General features: G+C 29.4%; 1 protein-coding gene across 3 annotated transcripts in view; it reads left to right on the top strand.

Moving 5' to 3' along the window:
- LOC143235473 (nucleoprotein TPR-like) overlaps positions 1-21101 on the top strand; it is an 83875-nt gene that overhangs the window by 48244 nt on the left and 14530 nt on the right. For all 3 annotated transcript variants that reach the window (XM_076473686.1, XM_076473685.1, XM_076473684.1), the window contains exons 27-36: positions 127-352; positions 2163-2387; positions 3765-3870; positions 6376-6468; positions 7175-7308; positions 8134-8186; positions 12239-12483; positions 14891-15076; positions 15681-15788; positions 18004-18106. In XM_076473686.1, the coding sequence (XP_076329801.1) occupies positions 127-352; positions 2163-2387; positions 3765-3870; positions 6376-6468; positions 7175-7308; positions 8134-8186; positions 12239-12483; positions 14891-15076; positions 15681-15788; positions 18004-18106 (1479 nt within the window). The remainder of the gene's footprint in view (positions 1-126; positions 353-2162; positions 2388-3764; positions 3871-6375; positions 6469-7174; positions 7309-8133; positions 8187-12238; positions 12484-14890; positions 15077-15680; positions 15789-18003; positions 18107-21101) is intronic.

The following is a 21101-nucleotide window of genomic DNA, read 5'->3' as shown; positions in this document are numbered from 1 at the left end:
TTAATACTAAGCTAATTCTGGTAGGCATTAAACTATATTTCATATTTATGATGTGTTAAAATAGGTTGCATCTTAATGAATATTCTCTTTTGAGTTAAGATGAACATTTTATTATTACTAAATTAGTTCTGAAAATGAATCTATGAAGACAAAGCTTGGCAGCATCTCGGAAGACATTAACAGACAGAAAATGGAAATTAATCATCTCAACAGTTCTATAGCATCCTTGCAGAAGGAGCTCCAGAATGCTAAATCTGAAGCTGAGACTAAGAAGACAGAAGTGGTAAAAGTACGCCAGGAATTACAGACATTAGTCAGTCAGAGCTCAGAGCAGAAGAAAACTATATTTGATGTAATTATTTATTCTTTCAAGTTTTTATTACATTTTCTTGTTTGAGCAAGTGGTTAACACTTTTACTTCAGGTATCTTTTTTGTACAGGTCACAAGGTTGTATTGGGTTACATTCAAAGTGTAATTAAGGTACTTTCTTATTATGCTATTTGAATACATTTGACATAAAAGTATAGCTAATAATCCAAATTTTAATAGTATGTAACTTTTATGGCAACATAAAAAAAATCCTGAATTTTTTCTTGTGTAAAAATTGTGACATTTTCTCTAGGTGTGCCCTCTTCTCTGATATGTTTATTACCTCTCCAAGAAGTACAAAATTTAACTTAAGCTCATTATAATGTTGTTGCTTAGGGAAAGCATAATTTTTATAACCTTCAATTTTGTTTAATTACATAACCTTATAATAGAAAATCAAACCCTTCTTGTCATGTTAACTGTCAAATCTTTCTTTCAGAAATTGTCTAAAGTCTTCTCTGATGTTTAATACTATATTAATTTATAAGTTATAACTATTAGAAAGCAAGGGTTGTAATCTACCAAGTGACTCATTATATATGTTGTAAACTTTATAGAAAATTGCCATTTTCACTTCCACTACAATTTTTGTTCTCATTGGAAACACATCAACAAGCTTAGCTGAATTTTTAATAGGTTTGCCACAATAGTTTGTAAACCAGAAGAAATGTGGTAGTTATGGAGTATTCTCAGATTTTGTGTAAAGGATTATTCTGTGTTCTTTGGTATATTATTTAATAAATAAAAATATTATTTAGTGCAGTAATACCATTTTTATAAAGAAAAGTAGGTTTAATTGTTATTGACAGTTGACAGCAAAATAAAACGATCCAGGTAAGTACTTTGTTTCTCGTTGTTTTTTTTAAGTATTCTATATCTATTCTTATAAAAGTATCTAAATTGCAGAAATCAGTAACTTTTTATGTTAGACAAGTTTAGAATAGGTAAAACAAGTAGTAATAAATTTTTTGATGTAAGCTCACAGCTTCAGCTTGTGCATTATGTAATTCGATAGGATAATGTGAGCTGCACATTTGTCGAGTGATTTACAAATTTTATTGTGGATATACGAGTTATGTGGTTCAAATAGCAATGAAACAATGAAATTTAAGTGTTGGTAGATGTATACTGTTACAAGCTTAAAGCTATTGAAGATAAATATAGTTTCATAGATTCAATTTGAAATAATTCTACAAAGAAAACAATAGATAATTCAGATTTATTTCAATTTTGTTTTTTGGTAGTTAGAAGGATGGTCGATTTGGGGTAGAGAAAATAATATAGGAAATAAAATTTCACTAAAAAGTTTGAAATTTACTTAGGAGGTTTGAGAGATTATGCAAATGAAATTTAAGATTTTTGAGGTGAAGAAAAGTATTCTTAATCTTAATATCTGCTTACTGTTACTCTCATTCCACTGCAGCCATTTATCATGCATATTTATAGAATTTCCTGTTAAATCTTAAATACCCTTTATCTAACACAAATCTTAGAACTTGTTTTAACTATTTAGTTGAAATACGTAAAGACTCTGCCACTTACATTTTCTATCATTGTCACAACACTGCTTTCTTCTTCTTTAGTTGGGATGTAATTGATCAACATCCATTGTAAACAGAATGGGTACATTCTAATAAAAACAAAAAGATTTTTTTAAAGTTTTGTTTCTTTGTATAAGAAAGTGATCTAAGAATAATTGAAAATTGTGTGAAAACTTCATATCATGTGAAATGTTATGTGGATAAGGAAATGGTTAAAACATTAGATGAATATTTTAAAACCACACATACAGGTAAAGAAGATTGCTAGAAAGTACAAAACTCAGTTCAATGAACTCAAGGTTCAATATGATGAACTCCTTTCTAAAGTTTCTGAAAACCCACCTGAAAATTTTATCAGTAAAGAAATTGCTGAAGCATCCCAAGAACAAGCTTGTCAAAAAGTTCGTGAAACTCTTGAACAGCAGTTTAAGGAAGAGAAGGACAGTTTGATACAGGAAATTGATACATTAAAGGAGGTTTGTTTAGAAAAAAAAAATTTTCATCCCATTTTATGTGGCATAGAGTAAAATTAATAACTTTATTTTTCATGTTATGGCATTTACTTCTACAGGTGTGTTGTATGAGTAGTGAAAGTGTTTATTATCCCACTTGTAGCTGCATTGTTTAGTTGTGAAATACTGAAAGAATTAGTATTGTCTAATACTGAGGTCAAGTTAAATTTGCTTTGGTTACATAAATTAAGAAAATGACATTTGTACAGTAGTCTTGGATAAATAACCCATATAAGCATGGTGTTCATAATAATAAAAGCTACATGTGAGAGCACTAACTTTAGTATGTAGAAAATTATTTATTGCACCACTCTGTTTTTGTCTTATTAATTAATTAATTATGCTAAAAAAATCCTGGCTTACAATTTAAAACACATGTTTGTGATACGTAAAAGAACATATATTAAGAGAATGTTTTGTTATGATGTATGTTTGGAAAATTCTGTATATTTTTCTCTTGGTATGACAGCTTTTACAGATCTAATTTTTTCCTTTTTTTCCTTTTGGTAATGTTATTTGACATAAAACCATGAAAGGTTAGCTTTAATTTAAAAATAAGTATGAGAAAATAATTATTTTGGCTTTACATTAAAAGGTATGATGAAGTGAAGTGTTTGTTTGCCTGTGATCAGTGAAAAATGTCATGTATTGATATTTGGTGAGGTTCCAATGGTGGTGTTTTAGTATTTTTCACCTTTTAGTCATTCTGGAATACAGTTTCAACTGAACAAAATTTAATACTTACAATATTTAGAATTAACATAGTTTTTCTGTCATAAGAATAGAGTATCAAAAATTTGTAATGATAATTTCTGATTGATTTTCAATTGAATTTAAAGAAACAACCATAACTGTAACCCAAAATTATTAATATTTAATCATTTTAGACATATATATATTTTGATGAATAGTTTCTTCTGTACACTGTATCCTTCATATATTAAAACCATGTTATTACAAAGCTCACTGTGCTCTATACCTAGGCATAAATATTTCTTAATTTTGGAATTGAGGTACTTGGAATAGACTTGTAAGAACAAGTAGGTTATTAATGTCACTGATACAGTTGTAAGGATTCAGGAAACTAATATAACCATTTATTAATGAATCTGATACAGAACTTTGAAATTAATTTTTTTATATATGTAGAATCAGTTTACAGGTGATTTAGAGAAGATAGTAAAATATTAGTTGTTTTACTAAACATTTGCCAAATCGAGAGTTATTTATTTAAATAATGTAGATTATTTAGATCAACCAAAATGTATGCTTTTCATAAGAGATTTAGCAGCTAATACACTCAAATTACTGTTCAGTATTAAAGAAATTGTTAATATGTAGAAACTGACCCAAGATGAAGAAGCTTCAAAAGTCCAAATGGCAGAGAAGGAAGAAAGAGCTCGAAAGGTGATGTTCCAGGCAAGGCAGAAAATTCAACTGTTGACAAGTTAGTGCTATTATTTTTTCAGTGAGAAGTTTCACATAGTTTGGTTCTTCAAGTATCTAAAGTGTTTAAAGTAACCAGATCTAAACAGTTTCTAAATTCAGGTTTGTTAGATAAGTGTTATTAAGATTAAACTGTTCAGTGCCGTAGACGGAATAATACCTAACTTCAACGCTAGATGTCAGCACCATACATGTATTTGACCACTTACAAATTGTTTCACTTTCAATCCAAAATGGCATCACGAAAAAAATTACAAAATGAAGAAGCATTAGAGTTGTATTGTAGCAGCTGAAATACTTGGCAGTCAACAGGTTAATTTGCCTGAGTGTCTAAGGGTTTCAAAATAAGTAGACTTAAATTGTGAGTTGTGTATCATACCTTCTACTGGTTTGTCTGATTAGCTGAGAGCTTGAAATTAAGTTGATTTTAAACACTGAGTAAATTTAACTTGTTAGTCAGAGATTTATCATTTTTTACAGATCTTATTTTTACTTTTATTTCAGTAACTAGTCTTCCCACTGCCTAGTTGACCAAAAAAATGACAGAAGAAAGTAATAAGTGTCCATGGATAAGCTTATAGTAACCCTATATATGAGAAAATATAATGAACATTAACATTGTCAAATGTAGTTTTAATAGTTTTGTGAAATGATTAAAGAACACAAAACACTTGTATGTTTACATTTGGCAATGGAAATTCTGAAATAAGTATGTTTGGCTCAGAATTGCTTTGGGAACCACACAAAATCAATGAGAAGTAGATAAAATGTTGTCAAATAGAAGAAATGAAGGAGAACATTTAGCTTTAGCAGTGTGACTGTATTGAAGTTTATTTACCTTTCTTTTTTTCATTTTCACAATATGTTTTTAATTTAAAATCTTTTCAGATCATTTATAAGTTGCATATTCTATTAATTGTCACCTTAATGGCGAAGGAACTATAGTAATGTTTTACCAAGAAATTGTATGTTCTACACATTAACAGTCAAAATGTTGAGCTTCAACCAGATTTTGAGGCTTTGTCTTAAAACTACTGAAAAATAGTAACACTGCTAAAACTTTAAAAGTGTTTTAGTTAACTTCTTTTTTGTCTGGATCCATTTTGTTGCTCAATGGTAGGCTTAAGGGGTTCAAGGCTCAATTGATATGGTGGGTACAGCACAGATAGCTCATTATGCAGCTTTTTTTTTAACAGTAAACAAACAGAGTGTCTAACAGAGTTTTTCATAGCAGTAACATTATGGGTCTTTAATTCTAGATTTTAAGGGTGCAGTCTATGTGTTTGACACAGTGCATATTTGGTGCACTTTGCACCTTGAACAGTAAAACAAACAAACATATTATCAGATGTTAGTTTTTATGAGTGTAATAATGAGTCATTATAGCTCTTTGAGAAATAGTATTGCTTGGTGTTTTATGGAAAAATATAAAGTGTGAAATTGTCTGATTAATAACATTGAAGATAACAATCAATATCCTCATTACTCATCATCGTGGTTTTGGTTTTATTCCTGTTTGTATCTCGATAAACCTACAAGAATGAAACAATATTCAGTTTGTTTTAACAAATAAACTTGGAATAAATTAAATAGATAATTTAAAAAATATTATTTGCCAGTTTCAACTTTTGTTTTAAAATTAATACTAATGAACTGAATTTCCAACTACCAAAATTTGGAAGATTTATTGTTAAGAATTTTCATATTATATATTTTGCTTAAAGAAGAAATTACTAATCATATATTGTCGATAGTAAAAACAACAATTTAGATGTAAAACTGATAAATTACAGTTGCAAAATGTGTTTATACACATTTTATGTAAGTTTAAAAACCGGGAAATAAGATGATGATACATGAAAATAGGCTTAATTGCCAGGGGATAGCACTGAATAAGAGAAAAGTGCATTTTAAAGACTTGCAGTTTTTACAGTGCAATACGAAGTAAATATTATTTTATACAATGTTTTTAATACAAAGCAAATGTTATTGTATACAATGTTTTTAATATGAAGTAAATGTTATTGCATGCATTGTTTTTGCAAAGTAATGCAAAATGCATTTTAACATATGGAAAAAAATTATATGGTGTGAAGCAAAATGTATGTTAATGTACAAAGATTTTACAGTACAGTGCAAAGTGTGTGTTATATGTGTGACATTCCTTAAGCATGATGAAAAATTAACATTACAATAATGTGTGCAAAGTTTAACAGTGATGCAAAATGAATTTTTTATGTGTGTAAAGTTTTACAGTGCGATATGACATATTTTTAATGTGTAGATATGTTTTTATGTAATGGTACATGTATGAAATGAGTTTCAAAACTATTTTGTTCTCATTATTAAGAGCATTTTCTGATATGTGACAATTTTGTAATAAATTTGTTTATCACATATTTAATAACCTAGGTTATTATTAAATGGCATGTTACAATTTTTTATTGATTTTGTGTATTTTGCACCAACAGTGTTTTACTAGTTATCTCTTTCAATATGATCACAGCACAAAAAGAAAGCTTACACAAAGAGAAGGAAAAACTGACTCAAGATGTAGAGGAGTCCAAAAAACAGATCACATCTTTAGAACAGTTAAAAGGTAAGTATTTCTAGTGGTCACAGGGTATTGCTAATAAGTAAATGTAATAGTTTATTGTTCTAAGCTATGTTTACAATGTTTTAGGTTGAATGTTGGCTAGAGGGTGCATGAAGCTTAGGTCTAGTAAATTCAACTATGATTTAAGTGCTAGGTGGGTACTTTAGTTATAAATACCAAGCAGTTAGATTATGAGGGCCAGTCCAGGTGAAATATTTAATGAGAGGTTATTTATCTCAGTGTTAGTAGCAAGATTTATTATGTCTTTTTAGCTGTTTTTTCACTTTGTGAGTTACATATTTCTTCATTGATAAAACCTGTCTACTTAAAAGAAGCTAAATTAAACCTACATTTCTCAGTACTTAAACTTTGTATTTGAAGTTAACCCTGTGATTGGTTGTGGAGTTTGTTAAAAAAAAATTCATTTATGAAATTAGGCTGAAACTTAGAAGTGAATGTGGCTGTAAGAAATGTTATTGAAGAAATGATAGATATTTTATTATAAAATATTGGCATTTTTTTCAAGTTAATATTTTTAGCTGGTAATATTACTTTTTAATTAATAGTTTGTTTTTAGTAACTAGTGATAGACGTTTTTGTTTTCATCAATTAATGTTTTGAAATAACATCTAAATTCAATGTTCTCAAACTGTAGTTTTATAAAGTAGTTCTGCTCATGCATTTGTTTGTTTGTTTTTGTAACTGGTAGAAGAAGATTCTCTCCGAGTAAATTCACTGAAGTCTCAGTATGAGACACAGATAACCAAAGTTCAAAGAGAGCTAAAGGATTCACAGGATAATATTACCAAACTTACTATACAGGTTGAGGAACTCACCCAAAAGGTAGTGTTACAATTAATCTGCATTTTATTAAGAGATTTTCCACTTACAAGTGTCACTTCTGCTCGTGTGTCATGGTTATTATTATTCTTATCTTTTTTTTTATTTAAAGGCTTAAATTTTCAGCTCTTGGTTACATGATGTTTATGGTGATGGTAGCTGACTAGTAGCAAAAAAGTACAGATACGTATGTGCGTAAAAAATAGTCAAAAGCTGATTCTTAATTGTGTTTCATTGTAAATACATTTGTTGAGAGTTTAATGTTATTGTTTGCAAAGAAAGATTATACTTACAGCCGTGTGAGTAAATTTGTCATTAAAACTGAGTTGCAATACAATTAGTCATGAGATAAACACAACAATAAATGTCAAAAAACTGGAACTCTCAGCTCCAGAACTTTAACAAAACCTGATACTGTCAGTCTTTTTGACTTTTGTAATTTTTTTTCACTTATAATCAAAATTTTGCCAAAGAAAGAAAAAATTATGCTGTGCCAAGCAGCTTTGCATTGAAGAGTTGATAGTATTAATAATACTTCACCTGCTTGTCACTAATGAAGATCAAATCTAATGCCTTTTATATAGACTTGCTGATTTTAATTTGTTGATTTTTTTTTTTACAAATTGTTAAAGTTTTCTGAATTAAAACTGAAGAACATTTATTATTTAAATTTAACAGTCTGTTAATTTATTTAATATGAGTAATAATATTTTTTGATACACTGCAAATATTTGTGTGTTTAAAGGAATACCTGAAATTAGGGTAATGAAGGTTATTGGAATATCTGTTTTATTGAAAAAAAGCTCATTTAATAAAATGTTTCAACAGCTAAAACAACAACAAAAACAAGCCACAAGACCCACTACTGTGGAGAGAGGAAGGTGAGTGCCATGTCTCACTGCATCTGGTATTATACATTGTTTTAATCTGGAATTGTGATACTGTGGGATTTATAGTTTTATGAATATTGTATTTGAGTTTTGGTATAACAGTTTTTACCCTTTTTATATGAAAGGTTCAAGGTCCCATTTTCATGACAGAATTACATTCAAAATTTAGTTACTTTTATCATTGATAAACTATAGTTTATAAATCATATTTTTATAGTATCTCAAATTTCAGTTTTTTAATTTGCAAATTTGCAAAGGAAATATTTAACAAAATCTTTAATCTCTATCCCCTTAGATCTTATATCTTTGCTCATGCTAGCTGATCCCCACACTTGCAAATGTGAAGGTAAACTCAGTGTGGTGAATCTAAATCACCTTCAATTTGCCACAAACTTAAATAGAGATTCATTATTACTTTTTAAAGTAACGTTTACAACTCTTCGATATACAAAACTGTTTATTGTAGATATTATTAATGTATTTTCATAAAAGTAGAGTTAAAAGTAATTATTTTAAAGGTGATAATTATGACAAGTTTGATTGTGTAACTTTGGTAAGAGTCATGCATTGTGTTTGCAATTCATTGTCATTGAGATTTAACTAATATTATTGATGTCACATTACTTTCATTGTTTTTTGAGGCTTCAGTGAATAAGGTATTCATATAAGTGGTACATGTGTTAAAGTTAAGAACAAGAAGAGAGAACTAAAGAAGTTCAGTTATAAAAGGTGAAGCTAGTGAGTGAATAGGTGTAATGTGAGTTTCACAGTTTGATTGAGTTAAGGAGGATAACTCATTATGTAAAATATGCAGCATATTTTGTTTAATTTTAATATGTTTTGTTTTGGCTTGAAAAAATTATGGCTTAAAAATATGTTTGCAGTATAATAAATTGGATTTGCTGTTTTTAATGCAGTCCTTCCTCATGATTTTGTTTACTTATTTAACTTCATTTAAATGTGTTTATTTGATTTCCTTAATATATATATATAATGTAGTATGATAACAGATGCTTCAAAGTTATCATTCTTACATTCATAGCTTTTTTATACTACTAAAGTACCACAAATATGATACATTCAACAGCTTCAGTAAACTAACTAGCATAAGTTTAATACTTTAAGCAGTGTGGCTAATGCAGCTTTCAAAGCATCAGCTATAGTGGCTAAAGGATTTATGTGGCAAAAGTGAGAAGAGCATGTAATCAAACATACAGCTTTCAGAGTGTCTAACCATTTAGAAACACAAATGATACACAATTACAAGCAGTCAGAATTTGAATCTCCAACTTTCTTGATTTACTGAGATATTAATTAATAAATTTGTCAAATTTACTAGACAAGTTCCTCTCATCTTTCAAGAGAATTATATAATCACTAATGGACATGTTTATAACCAATTGAAATAGTAGATTCTCCTCTGAATTAAGATTATTACATCTGTTTCATTTTAGCAGTAATATGTTTTTGTCTGTGATCATTGTGTTTTAACAGCTGACAGAATTTTTTGAACTATTTCTAATTTGAGATCCAGATAATTTAAAGAAGTTTTAGGTTGTATTTTAATGACTGATTTTTAGGTGCCAAAATGCATATTTGATAGCTATGTGAATTAATTTTTGGACATTGAACCAGTCTTGAATCAAGTGCTAAATTTCTTATCTTTTATGTGCATTTTTATTGATTGTTATATATATTTTTAACAGCATTATAAATAAATAAATAAAAGTTTTCAGTGTATTTGAACAAAACTTTTCAAAACAAATCTTCTAAAATTACACAATTATGTGATCGCTCACACATGACATTTGAAACTAGTTCACAAACTGAATATGTAATTACTCTGCTGCAAACATGTAATAAGTTTCTGCTGTTATATATTGCTTTGCATTTGCTTTACTGTGTAAAGTTTGCAATAAAACTAAAACAGATGTAAAAAATGTAAATAACTGAAATCAAATACAAGTAAATTATGAATCTTGCAAAAATAATGCATTCAAAGTAGAAGAAAAAGCTATTATTATTATTTTTATTTTGTATTTTTCAACTTTTGATTTTATTGTACATTGATTATTTTACTGCAGTTATTGTTAAATACCCATTTAGGAATTTATAGAGGTAATTTAATGTAGAATGAAATTGTCAAATAAAAATGGTCATTTTTTATTCATAACAAGAAAATTATCTTTCACTCTGACTGACTCAGTACCTGCTTTGTGATTTACAGACATATATTTTGTAGAAATACTTTATTAAAAATTGTGATTTTTAGTATACAACAGGTTTATAATGTTTTTTAACACTTGCCAAATTTCATGAAGATTTATTCAGTAAATTTGAAGTTATAATGTCTATAGTTGCATGTCAAGGTCAGTTACTTCAACTAACTTTGTATAGAGATGTTTAAAAATTACTACCTTAATTTTATAAATGTGATATTCTAACATCTTAAACTAGATTATATTTTGTAACTGAATAAATATACATTTTTGTAGAACTTGTTGCTCTGTAAGTAGTGACACATATTCCAATTAGATATTTATCTGATAGACTATTGTAATCTATTATTGTGTTTCAGCGGTTGGCGTGCCAAACTTTAAACCTACAGATTTATTGTTTGTGTCACATTAATGCATAGCAAACAAAATGTGCTGAACACTTTAGGACTATAATTATTAGTTTAAAGAAGACATCACAATTATCAGCAAGATGAGTAGCTTAAGAGTTGGATGTGGATCTTGTAAACTAGTTGTTTTTCTTCTAGTCTGGCTGTTCAAAATTAGAGATAGCTGATGCATATAACCTCTGAGTCGCTTTGAACAAATACCCAAAAGCAAGAAAAAGAGTATTAAAGGAACTTTCATAAAACAGTGTTTTTACCAGCTGTTGTCATTTATGCATTTTGTTGTGAAAAAAAAAGGAGAGGGGAGCACTTTTAACTCAGTTTTAAAAATATGATCTGAGCATTTAAGGCATCATAATATTTTGCCTGTTATATTCACTAAACCTAACTAAGATTATATCTTCTCATTGAGGAAAATTTCTGTAGCTTTCAAATTGATATAATTTAACATGAAAGCACTTTCACGAACAAAAAAGAACATCTAAAGAAACACTAAACTACTCCAGATCTGTGCTTTGTTCCTTGATCTTCAAATTTTGCCATGGAACAGCTGCAGTCACTGCAACTAGAGCTCTGAGTAGCAACTTTTCTATGAAACTATAAACTACAGCTCAGACTACCTTATTTATTGTACAATGAAATGAAAAACGATAATGTATATGATCAAACCACTTGATGTAACATGATAAAAGGCATGTAGAAAAACTAAGTGTAAAAGGATAAGTGCAATACATGAAAATCAAGAAAAAATTGATCTGAAGGGGTTGTAGTTTCCTGTCAAATTTAAAACTTGCATGAGATGAGCAGAAAAATTCTAAAGACACCAAGTGCCCTTGTTTATGGGTGAGATCCCTTAGAAATGCACAAAAATGAAAATTTGAACATACCTTACACTTCACTTTTGAACTGTATTAAATAAATTATACAAAATGACAGAATGGTGATTTTAACATTTTAAAGCTAAATTCTGAAATTAGAGTTAAAATTATTATTTTCCTTTGAATTATGAAATTTGATATGCAGGGAAACTCACCATGTTAAGTAAGATGCTGTAAAGTTTTAGTTAATACAAATAAATATCATTTAGATGGAACTTGTTGAGTTTTTTTAGTCACAGCCTTTTTTATTATGTCAGCATATAAGAACCAACTTAAAATTTGAGTATTGGAAAAATAATATCTAAAGAAATTGATGGTGAAACATGAAATGTGGAAACCTGGAGAAAACTCTGGTACGTTCTATGGATTTATAAATTTGAGAAAGAGTATTTTTCATTTTGAAAAATATCATCCATGTTTGAGGTACAGACATGTGAAAAGTGAAAGTATTTTGGTGCAGGTAAAATTTAGTCATATTTTTTATTAGCAGAAATTTGTTGTTGTAATCTATCAGTTTGAAATGTTATATATTTGATTTTTAGCACCATGTCTTCTGAACCTCTTACTGCCAACATTAAGCCACTTTCTCAGCCTGTACAGACAGCAGTTCGTCACCACACCACTCTGGCTCACACTGCTCTACCACCTACTCGTACCACCCCAACAGCAAGCATTCGACCCATGGGTATCAGTGCTAGTGTATCTGCTACTGTGCCACATAGCACTACACGTATGGCAGCAGTGCTGCCAACATCAGTGACAGTTGGAACTGGCCCTTCTGTGGAAGGTATTCTTTTAAAAGTTTGATATACATTTTAGAGCCTTTAATAGATGTAATTTGTGCAAGGTCTGTGTGTCATTTTTACTTTGAATTATTTTCTTTTAAATCTTGTATATTTATATATGTATAAGGTTTTAGGTATTAAGTGATGATTCACTTTTATGATGAAAATTAACTTAAAAAAATAAATGCAAACATGCTGAGAATTCATATTTATATAAGTACTGAATGAATCTGCTTTATTTATTATTTGAAAGGAATATTATCACATTTGGTTTGAAAATAATTACTTCTCATAGCCTTTTCTTATATCTTTTGTAATAACTGCATGTTTGCAGCTGAGTACACAAGTAATGACCAGTGATAGTCATACTTTGTTGTGGCATATATAGCTTCTGCTTCTAGTTCACACCTGATTATTAGATAAGTAACTACCACTGGTCAGAACACTGTGTTGTGGCTCGTATGGTTTTTGGTCTTAGAGCACACCTTTAGGTAAGTAAAGACCAATGGTTATGACACTGTGTTGTTGCTTGTGGCACTTCTGGTGGGGTATGTGTGTGTGTGGGTGAGTGAAACTTTGTGGGTGTTGTTATAATAAAGCTAAAATAAAGATGTAGTGTGGGATCACCTAGTTTTGAGTCAAGTGCATAAACTTCATCATGAAAGTAAAAATATCAGTTCAATTTTTAGCTTAAACCTTTTCTGAATTAAGCTATTTTCTGCTATATCACAAATGATTTTTAATAAAAACAAACCTTTTCAGTTAATGTTGATTAAATTAATAAAATAGTAAATATATTTTCATGTTTTACTGTCTATAGATTTCAGTTTATACTTTCATAACACAGACCAACAACAATGAAGTTGTCCTTTTGTTGCTAAGCAACATGACATAAGAGCCATTGTTTGAATGTAGTGCTACCATAATCTGTAATTGTGTCTTAGTTAGTTTCATGAATGTTTTTAATTTTGATTGACTCACAAAGGAATTTTTAAACTTTTAACTGCCTCTTGTTGGTTGAGCTTGATTTCATAAAATTTATTTGTATCAGTTGGCTATGAAATGTGATGTTAGGGTACAATATGAGGTGGTGTGGTAGTACTTGACCATCATTTTTGATTGGCTATATGCTAGTAAACAATCAAAGAAGACCCACTTGCCACTCCCATCTGTCATACATTGTCAGTAATTCTCTTTGTGTTTTATCGTATAATTTGTAACGAAGTTTTAATCTTCAGAATGACATATAACTAGATGTTTTTGGTACAGATTAATATCAGTATTCTTTTTAGTTTGAAAGTTTATTTCATGGTGTTTAAATTGACCAAATATTGAAATTTTTTAAATGTCTGTTGTGTTAGTTTCAGTTTTAGTTAAATTATAATAGTTATGGGACATTTTTTTTGTGTGTGTTGTTATTCTGTGTCCTTAGGTGTACTATTTAAGTAAATTAAAATCATTGTGTTCTAGTACATAAGACTTAAATTTCAGTGGCATCTGTCAACAAAAAAAATATAAGTACTATATTGCTGGTTTTTTATCTATATATTTTGTGTTATAAAAGTAACTAAATGTAAGAATTAGAAATTTGTTAGATTAGGTAATGTAATGTAAACTTATAATAATAATAAACATTCTTCACTAGGTATACTAAGTAGCTTTTGTCTTACATCATTCAATGAGATAAAATAATCTACACATTTTTCAAGTGATTTATGACTTGTGTAGAGGGATTATTAGTTTTATATAGTTTAAAGGGCAATAACACAATAAAATAAAGTTTAAACCAATGTAGACTGTTACAAGCTTTAAGTTATTTGGGATAAACAATTGTATTTTATGTTACAATCTGAAATTAGTCTAGGAAGAAGAAAAGGGTAATTTAAATTTATTTCATATTTTTTATGGTGGTTACAAGGTCATTCCAATATACTGAGTCCACATAGAGTTAAGGTAGAGAAAAATAATATAAAACATAAAAACTTACTGAAAAAACATTTGATATTTATGTAGGAGGTTTTAGAAGTAATACAAATGAAATTTTAAAATTAAAGATAAGGAAAAGCATTTTTAATCTTAATGTGAAAATTACTTTGTACTGGTGTCAGTAAATGCTCTTTCTCGATGTATTTGCTGGCATATATGTTGTAAGAATGTTTAATTAAAAGATTTGATATTTTGATTACAAAAGAACTGTAATGTTTACTGAAACCTTATCAAATTTTTTGAAGATATACAAAACAAATCAAAAGTTATAATATGGAAACTAATAGCTACTTTGTGGCTGCAAGATCAGTTACATTGGTGAACTCTATATGAAAAGAGTTAACACCTACTCAGATAAGTAATCATTATGGTAACAAGTTTTAGCTAGAGATACTTGATATTTCTAACTTTGCTTCTTCCAAGAAACATCAACATCTGTGTCGGGGATTACCTCGCAGCATGCTCCTCTGTCTGTTCCCTATGCTACAGTGTCACCAACTTATGCAGCCCCTCAAGTAACAGTTACAGCAACTGTTGCTCCAACATCATCAGCATTCTCTACAGAAACTACTGTTTCTTCAACAGTAAGCGAAACCACCCAGTCTGTAGGTGAGGATTTGTTTTAAAATCTGATTCACAACATAATTTTTGTTCACACATTTGATGTTACAGATATTGTCTAAGCTGCTCATATCTACCATATTCTAGCCAGTTTGATGAGTACTGGTGTGGGTGAAAGGCCTCACTAGTACTGAATGTGGCAGATATAATGTGATTATTACATATTCTTCATTGCTTTCTTCTTAACTTCTTAGAAATGGTATTAATGAAAATCCTCAAAGTATGTTTAGCAACGTAAGCTGTAAAAACAGTATTTTGAAGTATAGGTTAACAGAGCATTAAATAATTGTATGTAATAGTTCTATCATACAACATTAAAAAGTATTATTAATTATATGTTTATTCTATTATTATATATATTATTCTAAAATTTTGGTTTTAATGTGTAATATTCGATAATGTTATGATCCTTTATGATAACATCTCTAAATGTCTATTCTCATAATAACACTTAATCTGTTGCTGATTGCTTGAATATTATGTTTGTTCTTTTAAATATATTTTTATATGCATAATCAATTTTCATAATATTTTAAGCAGTTTCTATGTACAGAAATGGGTTTTGTATAAAATGTTTGTTTTTATCTTTTAGCTTTAGCTGTGAGCATTCCAGAGGAACATCAGAGTTCTACAACAGAAACTACAACCTCAGTCTTGACTCCCATGATGGCTTTAGTAAGCCCAAGGTTAGAAGGACCAGGTGAGTAGTAGTATTTAATACACAAGTTACGTGACTTATTTTTAACCCTTTCGTGTCTGCAATCTTATTTACTTCAGATGTGCATGAAACTTATTGATGTCACTTGATATTAATGTAATATTTAAGTAGTTTGTTTTACTGCAGTATGAAACACTTTTGTGAAAGTGGAACAGTGCTTTTAGTGTTAGCACTACCATTTTACAGAACTGGGCATAACATATAATTCAAGTAACTTGTTACTATAATAATATTATTTTGTCAATAGCAGCGTAACAATGCACTAGATTTTAATAGGAGTGATAATTTAGCAAATTTTCACTTTCTTTAGCTCGGGCCGTGGTAATCCAAACTATTGCATATTTTCAGTGGATGTTCTCTTCGTTAAGAAATTATTTATATATAAAATCTCCAATATTCATTGAAATTTGTCCTTTTTCTTTTTTTTTTACACCAAAGTGTGGACACTATTTGATAGAAAACATACTAAGCTTTCATGGATTTCTTTTTTCTTTCAAATTTGGTAACTGATAAAACTTTACAACCTACAGTTAGGACTCAAATGTTGAAACTTTGTAGAATGGATTGCAACTGCCTGTTGTAGAGACACAAGTGTAGAGGACAACATTTTGAAAGTTTTCTGCCTTTCGTCATCAAGACTTGTAAATATCAATTTATAAATTCTAAAGAAATGTGCAAATCACAGCTGCAGAAATTACCTCACAAAATAACTTTCATACAACCTTTATCAGTACAGAGGTGTTTTGCTTGCTTGCATAAAGTGCATTCAGATTCATATACATTTAATAAATTATTTTCCAGATAAACTTGAGAAAGTTAAGATAGTCAATAATTTAGAGTCTAAACCTTGACAAAAATTACAGTGTCTGTTTTAGGAGGAAATGCTTTTCTAGTCGGTTTAATGTTGGAAGCTAGACCTAGACACAAGTTAAAAGGTTTGTTTTATAAGGAAATGCTTCTGTGGGGATTTGTAGTTTGTTTAAGGTTAAAGGCTAAACATACACACAAGTTACATGGTTTGTTTTAGGAGAAAATGCTTCCCTAGAAGGGGTGGTTTAATCAGTCCAAGTTTGGAAGTTAAACATTTCACATAAGAAATAGTTGTTGAGTTTAGCCACATTTAATTAAAAACTAAATCTGTGAAGCAACCTCTACACAACATGAGTTACAACATTTTCTATACACTGTATCATTTTAGTGTTGGGTTCTGTGTGACTAATTTTTGTAAAGTGCATGTTTGCTATAAAAAAAATATAAGATGTTATAGTTTACATTTACACCACAAATCACAACCATCTTATTTCTGTTTTAACACACATGATGTTGGGCTTTGGAAACCACACAAGATGTAGTAGTTTAAATTTTGAATACTTGATGACAACTATCTTCAGTTTTTACAAACAGTATGATGTTCAGTATTGAAGATATAATCTTGAGGTACTGAAGCAAAAATATTTTATGTGAAGTTGTACCTAGTACTTTAAGAATTGTATTACATGTTTATGAAGTATTAAAATAAATATATTACAGGTTGTACATGAAATATCAAAAATATTTATTATTGCAAGATTTATTTTATGAGGAAATGCTAGTGTAGTCAGTAATTATTTATTATTAGTTACTTTTTGATATATATATATTATAATATGTTTATTATTGAAATATTAAAAACATTATTATTATTGCAAATATAAAAAAGTGTATTATAGTGGCTTTACAAGATTAGAGCTGGGCAGTTAGTGGTATTTGCTAACTGAATAATTGATATCCGTATTACTCGGTCTCTCTCATTTTTCTTTCTTTCTTTTTTTTTTTTAAAGAAAAAAGGATTATCTTCTCTCTAGTCAGAAGTTTCTAAAAGAAGAAAATGAGATTTTGTACACTAATATTCTTATTAGCTTTGCCATGATAGTAACAAGGTGAACTTGTTTGGTGCCAATAGCATCTTGGTTATTTTTTTGGATAGTTTGAATAAACAAAAATAGTAATAAATGTAAATCAAAATTTTGATTAATCAGATGTTGGAATTGATTTTGAACAATTGATTAGGTTATATGACTAACCAGTGTAATCATTACTCGTAGGTAGGTGATTAATTATGGGCAGCATTAAAAAGAAATATATTGTTGTGGAATATGTCTGCTTTTAGTGGAGGATTTGTTTAAACATATTACTCATGGAATTTTTTTACCCCCAGAAGTAACAACTGAGGCAAGCATAGAAACTTTATCAGCTGCTGGACCATCTCAAACTCAGGCTGTCCATCCAACCAGAAAGAGACAGAAAGATGAAACAGTGATGTAAGTTGTATCTTTTTCTGCCATGCACACATCTCCATTTCTAGAACACCACCATATAAGCTTGAAAGTTTGTGTTATCAGGAATAATGAATATTTCCCTCCATATTTCCAAAGTTTACTACTTTAAATTTCAGGTAACTAATTAAATATTGAAATATATTTTGCCTTTAATGAAAGAAATATTTATTTATAAACATGATCCTTTGGAACTTGTTTATCAATAAATGTGGTACTGGGAGAGATATGTAACTATAAATATAGTACTGTCAGGATTGTTTGTTTATAAACTGGGAATGTTGCTTATAAATGTAGCACTGACAGGGTTGTTTATCTATAAAAAGTAGTAGTGACAGGGTTGTTTATCTGTAAATGTAGCACTGGAAGAGATGTTTATCTGTAAGCATGGGTCTGGGAAACTTATTTATCTATAAACATAACACTGACAGAGTTGTTTATCAATAAATATGGTATTGGGAGTGTTGTCTGTCAATAAATGTAGTACTGGCAGAGTTGCTTATCTATAAATGGGGTATTGAGAGTGTTGTTTATCATTATAGCACAGACAGAGTTCCTTATCTATAAATGTAGTACTGGAAGAGTTCCTTATTTGTAAATGTGGTACTTTGATTGTTTATAGATATGGTACTTGGAAATTTATCTATAAATGTGGCACTGAGAGTACTGTTTATGTATACAAAACTTGACACTGGGAATGTTCATCTATAAATGTGGTCCAGGAGTTTTTATATATATATATACAAGTGTGGCACTAGGGGAGCTATATGTGCAGCTGTTACTAAATAGTAGTGTAAATGATTTAATGATGTGTAAGTAAACAAAATATTTTGATATGGAGTACTGTATTCTTGATCTTCAAAAGCTAGTCATTGTGCAGGTCAACTTTGAGTTATAGCTTGCAGGACTAGAATGGCTACTGCCTATGAAATGGTGTATTGTTACAAATGAAATAAAAGCCATTGCTTCCTTTGCTGTACAGGAAGAGAGAGAGTGCACTTATGAATAGTGAAGCTGATTAGTAATCACCAGTATAATGTAAGAAACAAATAATACATCAGTTGTATTGAGAGCATATGACCTAAGCCTAATGAAAATACTATATGTATTTTATCTAATCATTTAATATAAGATGAAAGGAATAGCATACAACTCTTAAAAATAGACTGCTAGAAGAATGTTAAGAAAATAGTAATGTAAATTTCATATTTTTTAGGTTCATGAATTTGGAAAGTTAAACATAAAATGCATACTTACTTGAAATCTACTACTTTCAATATGTTTTTTTATTTGAATTTTTTTTGACAGATATAGGCAAACATTGTGCAGATATACTGAAGAAATTTCAGAAAGTATATTTTGTACAAAAATGAACTTAATTCTAGAACTTTACACATGAAGATAGAAAAAATCTAACTTAGGGTTAGATATGTATCATTATTTTTTCATAAAGTTATATTTTAATTTTTAGAATGTTTATACAAAATTTAAAATATAGACATTTCCAGAATGGTTGCATATGAGTAATAAAGATATTTTCCAAAAGCATTTTTGATGATTATGCTTGATTCTGTTGAAATGCCAAACAAGTTTGGGTTAAGAGATTCAATGTCCTCTTAACCCAAAATTACTGATTTATTTCCATGCTATTCAGTAGTGATGGGTACACATATTGCAGAGATGCCAACCATTACGATTTGAGCATAATCTTTACAATTTTGGCATATACATTACGACTATACGCTCATACAGACAAATATTATGACTTGCTGCAACTCCCAAATTATTATATATTATATAGGCCTATATAATAAAGTGATAAATTGTTCCCCCAGGGCTTGAAAGGGGTGAAAAGAAAATTTCTTGTGAGATACAAATAAATTTTGATAATGGCTACTTGCAATAATCATGTTTGTGCTTGAAATAAAAAATATTTGTATCTCCGACATCTACCAAATCAAATTTGAGTGCGATGCTTCTCCATACTGGGTACATGGGGGAATCCATAGTTACATCATCAGTGGTTGTCAGCCAATCAGTGCTCGCATAGATGGGTATTTCTCGTTTTCTAAGCGGCATAGAAACACCAATGCGATCATTCACAAGATGGAAGAAAAGAGGCCTCGTTTACCAGATTGTCTTGTTTTTGGCAAATTTAAAAGGACTAAAACTGTGAATCAAAAATTTAGGAAAGAGTATAGTGCAAAATATCTGGTCATTGCATCAAAAGTCATGCGTGTTGTACAGTTTGTCACATCGATTTTTCTGTGGCGCATGGTGGGATAAACGATTGTTCCATACATACAAAATCTGCATCTCACCAACAAAAGGCTGAGGCGAAGACAAAAATGATGCAGATAACATTTATGAGTAAGAATTCAGAATATGAAACCATAAATGCAGAAGTGATGTTTAGTGACTAAAAACAAAAGCAGTCAAATGAGACATTCTCATGAAAGCAAAGGCTGCAACAGCTGCAAAACTATTACAATAAGTGTCATAAACATGATATAAACTAGTCCTTACACAAAGGCTTTATCTGATTACTGTTTGTGCACTGTCAATGTTGCTTTACCAGTATGTTTGTTACTCTGAACTAAATAAGACATAATTTCAAAATAATTTTTTTAAATTTATTTAGTAAATACACAAAATACAGTCATAAATGAGCAATCTATAGCAGTAATAAATAATAATAGTTATAATAATAATATAATAATAAACAGCTTAGAGACATTGGTCAGGCCTAGTAGCTGCAAATGATAAAGGGTTCTGTCTACAATCATTACGCTCAGTCATTTGAAATAGTTGGCATCTCTGATATTGATTCAAATGGAGTAATTTTTGTGTTGTTGTTCTTTCATGTTATGAGACTTAGTAGGGAATGTTTTGTTTAAATTTCTTGTTTGGCATGTATATCATTAAGGGCCTTGAAATTAACAAAGTAACAAACCCAAAACCAAAATGGTGCATAAACAGT

The sequence above is a fragment of the Tachypleus tridentatus genome, chromosome 12, assembly GCF_004210375.1.
Source record: "Tachypleus tridentatus isolate NWPU-2018 chromosome 12, ASM421037v1, whole genome shotgun sequence".
In the NCBI taxonomy this organism is placed as follows: domain Eukaryota; kingdom Metazoa; phylum Arthropoda; class Merostomata; order Xiphosura; family Limulidae; genus Tachypleus; species Tachypleus tridentatus.
Note: the sequence above shows the minus strand (reverse complement) of the source record. Positions and strands in the feature narration are given on the sequence as shown.